This window comes from Triticum urartu, chromosome 4A (genome assembly GCF_056163025.1).
Source record: "Triticum urartu cultivar PI428250 chromosome 4A, HENAU_Tu73, whole genome shotgun sequence".
Taxonomy (NCBI): domain Eukaryota; kingdom Viridiplantae; phylum Streptophyta; class Magnoliopsida; order Poales; family Poaceae; genus Triticum; species Triticum urartu.
This window is the reverse complement of record NC_141876.1, coordinates 71,711,663-71,717,537: the sequence shown is the minus strand read 5'-3', so window position 1 is coordinate 71,717,537 and position 5,875 is coordinate 71,711,663. Positions and strand designations below refer to the sequence as shown.

At 47.3% G+C, this 5,875-nt stretch overlaps 1 protein-coding gene across 18 annotated transcripts; it reads right to left on the bottom strand.

Moving 5' to 3' along the window:
- Window positions 1–414: 414 nt before the first annotated feature.
- LOC125550725 (uncharacterized) lies at window positions 415–4,892 on the bottom strand. 18 transcript variants are annotated; one of them, XR_015600343.1, is made up of 6 exons: window positions 4,223–4,362; window positions 2,335–2,605; window positions 1,522–1,566; window positions 1,114–1,307; window positions 932–1,032; window positions 494–722 (listed from the first exon to the last, which is right to left on the bottom strand). XR_015600343.1 is itself a non-coding variant. In XM_087517816.1 (4 exons), exons 1-3 carry the CDS (start codon window positions 4,658–4,660, stop codon window positions 977–979), a joined length of 561 nt encoding a protein of 186 aa, XP_087373942.1. In that variant the 5' UTR covers window positions 4,661–4,892; the 3' UTR covers window positions 494–722; window positions 932–976. The 18 variants fall into 18 exon arrangements, 3 of the variants coding, with proteins under 3 accessions (XP_087373942.1, XP_087373941.1, XP_048569751.2); XR_015600342.1 differs by having other exon boundaries at window positions 494–717; XR_007301808.2 differs by having other exon boundaries at window positions 1,232–1,307.
- Between the last annotated feature and the right edge of the window lie 983 nt (window positions 4,893–5,875).

Sequence of the window (5,875 nt, the reverse complement as noted above, 5' to 3'; positions counted from 1 at the left end):
CACACCTAAGCCCTGCACCTCCCTCTCCCTCTCCAACACCTCCTCCTCCTCCGTAGAGCTTGGCGAAGCCCTGACGGAGTACTGCAGCTCCACCACCACCACGCCGTCGTGCTGCTGCTGGAGCCATCTTCCTCAACCTCTCCTTCCCCTTGCTGGATCAAGAAGGAGGAGACGTCACGCTGACCGTATGTGTGTTGAACACGGAGGTGCCGTCCGTTCGGCGCTAGGATCTCCGGTGATTTGGATCACGTCGAGTACGCCTTCCTCATCCCCGTTCTTTGAACGCTTCCGCGCGTGATCTACAAAGGTATGTAGATGCAATCCCATCACTCGTTGCTATATGAACTCCTAGATGGATCTTGGTGAAACCGTAGGAAATTTTTTGTTTTCTGCAACGTTCTCCAACAGAACAAATTAACCAAAAACCGAATTACGAAGGTCAAAGTTCTTGAATTACAGACCAAAAAAAAGCAAAGAAAGGATAGATAGAGGATTGACAGGGTCTAAGAGAGATCAATTGCAATACACTTTCACTCAATTTTTCACTCAGTAATAGCATGACTGAATAAGTAGTTCAAAACTGGAGCAGTTTTTCCTTTTAGTATCGTTGGGCACGAGCTCCTTGAGGAAGCTTGCGTGGTCAGTAGCACGTTGGTCCTGTAATTGTGTCGACATGGAGGAGCCACCTCCAGGTCAGCCTGCAATAAGGTAACTTCTCTGCACTACAACAAATCAAAAGTAGTAAATGCACACATTTTGTACATACAAGCATAATGGAAATTTGCAGAAACATGGTGTATCCAGATACGAAGTACTGATGCTTTGGGAATTTTTGAACAGAGAAAAGAATTGCTGATGCTTTGGGAATTTTTGAACAGAGAAAAGAATTGCAGGCGGCTCAAGCGTCAAGAGCAGAAGAGCATGGGCTCACCGGGAAGGAGGTAGACAAATGACAGTGGTTGGCCCAGCGCCTGACTCACCGACATGATTCAGTTCGGGCTGGATTCATCAAAGTTTTCAAGCTTATAAGCACTGCAAGAACAACCAAGATTGAGAGAATACACTGAGCACCATGTCTAATTCTCAAGTTAGTGGTTGGTCCAATAATATTACTACGTCAGTTCTTCCATAGAAGTAACGAGATGCAAGCTGAGTTCTTAGGTTACAAATTTGTAAATACTAGTATTGCTACCAGCATTTACAAATACTGGTGAACTTGAACTACGCACACCTACTCAACTGATCCATGCCACCGTCCCGCTGCTCATCATTACACTTGTCGCCTGCTCATTGTCGTTGGATGTACCCTACACACACATAATAGCCACCAATTAGCATGCACAAGTTCATGTACAATAACATTACAAATTCGCAACGAAAGATAAAAAGTTATGTAATTTGAAATAATTCATTTTACTTTCCAAATACTTCATTTGTTTCAAAATATGAACTTCTATATTTATTTCCTTAGAACTTATTATGGTTTCCCTTCGAACTACAAAACATGATTGGTTTACTTACCCACAAAATACTTGAAGTATGTCAAATGAAAAAACATCCCCAGGCCTGGAAGTGAGAAAACACATTACACTCATCGAGTTAGATATCATTCTGTGCATACCTTGCCAGAGACCACATAGGATTACAAGATTCTGGATGGACTTTAGCAAAGTGAAATGAGACCTTTTCTAACCTGAGAACTACAGAAAATTAGCTTGATTTTTTAACCACAACAAATAAGCTCTTAACTACTTCTGGCAAGTAGAATTGAACTGATGTGTCCTTTTTCTAGTTACCGAATTGCTAACCACTCCAAATAAACTCTTAACTACTTATGGCAAGTTTTTTTGAACTGACCTTTTCCCATGTTTTTTGGTGTGTGTCTTTTCCCAAATCTTTTCCGACCCTCTTCTTTGAACTTCTATATTTATTTTTCATGAACTTTTTAAGTTACCCTAGTTGAACTTCTAGCGTTTTCTTTCTTTTACTAATTTTGCTTTGTCCAATATCATCTCTGTCTGGTAGTTTCCCATCCATCTCACTATCTTCGAACTTTTGGCAATCTGGAACCTAAAATTGGTGTGAAAGACGCCAACTCAATCAAAACAATCAGTACTACTCACATCTATTAACAATGGCTTGAGATACTCATGTATAGGCTAGTGCAAGCTACTAGTACTAGGCATCCAGCGTGGTTGGAACAAACAAGATGAACAAGTGATTTAACGGAGCAGCACTACATGCATGAATAGGAACATCTCTATGTACCTAGAGACCGGCCACAACAACAAGCGACACATGGACTGAAAGCTCAAGTTGGACTGAAAAACTCACTCGATAACTGAAACTCCTAGGGTGAGGGGTGGGATCCAGGGTGCTGCTGGCAATGAACGGCCTGGGGTGGTGGCGTTGAACAGCCTGGAGTGGTGGCTGTGAACGGCCAGGGTGCTCCGGCGGCAGAGCCCCACCAGGAGATGGCGATGCAAGCAGGAGGTCGGGAAGCAGTGGTGCCGGTGGTCGGGGTTGTCCAATGCTCATGGCACAATAGTACAGGAAGTTGATTCATCACCCATCCACAATTGTTTCCTTTTTGGAATCCATTGAACTGAAAAAAGCTACAATGTGAGCTGAAAGTATGAAAACAACATAACGTTGACGTCCAATGCGGGGCGGCTACTTGCTCATGCACTATTTTTTGTTTCTATTTTTCAATGAACTTATAGGGTTATACATTTTGAACTTATAGATATTTTTTGTTGAAAGTATGAAAAAACATAACATTGACTTCCTCAGCCAAAGAACACATCCATTAAAGAAACGCTCCAGTCACCGAACATAGAATAGCACATCCAGTTCAAGATTGACTATTGATGCATGCCTTAATAAGCAAGAGCACCAGTACAACATTAGCATAATAGTAGGTAAAATAATAGTACGGAGTTAGCCATCGATGCAAGCTTTTGACAAAGAAACTCAATATGCACAATGGTTTTGGATGGGCAATGGCGGCGGCACATCTCTAGTGGCCAGCGGCACGTGTTTTTGAACATGAGAGGCCTATGAACTTTTCCGCTTCCTCAACTCTGAACTTTTTGTATTCTTGCACTTGATCCTCCCCAATATTATTCTAAACTTTTTTAGTGGCTTTTGTTGGTGAGCCCTTCTGTTTCCCTAAACCTTCACAAGGTTTCTTCTCATTATAAAGAAAACAAGAAATAAAAGTGTTCTGTTCACATAGGCATTAGAACAAACTCCTAGCAAGCATCATTTCTGCAGACCAGGTAAACATGACTTTTGCTTCTTTTTGCACAAACTACTTTTTGCAAAAGGAGAAATTTTATTCAAGAGTAGTGTCACTAGTACATATATGTAGGAATAAACTCACTTTTTAAGAGCGCTACCTACTAGCATATGTGTGTGTGTGATTTAATCATTCAATGACGATGGACAACATCCTGAATGCATGTTATTGTTGTTTATGCGACAGAAGTCCATCTTTAACAAATGTGAGTTGCTTGGGGGTTGATACACGGTGCATAATTCTTTTCCTTATGTACTGTGATTTCCATTTTGTCGCTCACACTAGCTGGGTTTGTAGAAGTAATTCCATGTGTTGTTATGCAAGGGGAAAGACATAATCTTCAGAGTCATTTTTTGTTTGGAGGAAATGGAAGCATGATTAACTAATACTTTGACTTTTCTTGGCACAGTAAATATATTGGAACTAGGACAATTTAACTAGATGAACCGAGAAAATTTTAACTAGCTGAAATGATACAGTCAAACTGATTATTAGCACATCCAGGTATATATACAGGCAAACGGAGATGGTGCAAAAATAAAATGCAAAAATGGAGAAAATGTCTAGATGTAAACTGTTGCAGGCCCCAAAATCCAACCAGCGGCAGCAAAATTAACCTTTCATGATACAGACTAGATTATGCTTCCCCACATGAATGGTGGTATAAGACAAAGCACTGAAGACCTCCTATATACGCACTCCTCCTTAAGCTGAACTAGGCTAAACAGAACATCAATTTTCCCCTGCCGAGATCACTAATCGCCCTCGGAATTCAGCAAGCAGCAGCATCGAGACAAGCCTTGAAAGCAAGTAGCCTCTCTCCAGCCAGACCGCTAGCGGAATTTCAACAATAGACAAGAAAGAAATCCTAAGCGGCATAGCAGAATGCCGAATTGGGCGGGCTGGGTGCGGTGCACGTACCTGAGGAATGGAAGGGAAGTCGGGAGCAGGGGTGAATGGCTGAGGGTGACAGTGGTGAACTGCCCGGGGTAGTGGCGGTGAACGGTCTGTGCTGGATGTTGTCCTCCTCGGGGCAGAAGGGGCTAAGGAGGAGGCCAACCTGTAAGCACGGGAAGGAGGCGATGCAGTAGCACCACTGTGTCCACAGTGCCTTCGAGGTGAGCACCGATCCATGGAGCGATGAAATGAGGCATGCCGCCATCGACAGTGCGCGGCGGCAGGGGAAGGGAGGCGCGCGGCGGCCCGGAGGTGGGAGGCGTGCGGCGGACGGGGAAGGGAGGCGCGCAGCGGTCGGAGGGTGGGAGGCGCGCGACGGCCGAGAGGTGGGAGGCGGGGTGGAAGATGGGGTCCTGACTTGCGGTTCCCACCGGCGAACTGACAGACTGACGTACTCAGCATAGTCGGAGGGGCGGCCGCGCTCGGGGTCCAGCGGGGGCGGCTTGTCGCCGGAGATGGGACGTGAAGGGCCCCCGGCGCGTTGGGCAGAGGGCTAGCGACGGCGGCGCGTTGAAGATGGCGGTGGGGGAGGGCCTAGTGGCACGCTGGGGAAGAGGGCCAGCGCTAGAAGCAAGGGGCGGCGGCGGATGGAAGCAGGGGGGCGGTGGTGGATCGCGGCTCGAGATATGGTGCGTGGTGTGTGGACTGAATTCTTCGCGCATGCGTATATAAGAACGGATGGTAACAGAATAGCCCAGTCCTATACATATATATATATATTTGGATCACAGCAGCCCTTATAAGACGCGAGCCAGATGTTCCTGAACTCCCCGACCCGCAGCGAAACAAAAAATGAAAAGCCCAAACAAAAAAAGAACCCATATTCCCCACCTCTCCCCATTCTCCTCGATTCCCAGCCGCAGCCATCCCCACAGCTGTGCGCCTCCCCTTCCTCCCAACGGCCGGTGAGCCTCCCCATGGCCGGGTCCAGGCCGGCTCCCACGCGCCACCGCTGCCATCTTCCCCGGCGCGCTGCGCTCACTCCCCAGATTCCTCCGCCGCCGCGCCACCTCCTGGATCCCCGTCCCCTGCCGCGCGACCTCACCAGAATCCCCACACGCCTCGTCGGATCCCGCCGCTCCTCCAGACGTCGTCCACCTCACGCCTCCACCACCCCGCGCCTGGTGGAGGCAAGATTTGGGGCGGCGCCTGGCTCCCCGCACACCAGCCGCCATAGGCCATCGCGCGCCTCTGCCGGGTCCTGCCACCTTGTCGCATCTGGTCTTCTTGAGTCACCGGCCAGCTCCTGCGCTATCACCGACCCACTGTACCGTTGAGGTGCTGCAGCACGACAGGAGGCGGTGATGTTCTCTTGAGGACACGAGAATGAGATGAGGGGGAGAAAAACAGGGTGATGTTCTGGTCTCCTCCCCGGCGGCTGTAGGTAAGAAGATAAACGCATTCGTTCTCTCTACTTCTCTCGATTTTCTTGGGCTATTCAGATAGTACTCATCGGGCAGGCCAAACAAAATACTCGTGGAAGGTCCAACAAGATGGTTGGAATTCCTCTTGCTTTTTAAGAACAACTTCAGTTTGATCATATGTGTGCGTGCTCATGTGTGTGTGCGCCCGCCTGCAGAGGCATGCATATCCTCATCCTCCCGCTGCAGTCCATAT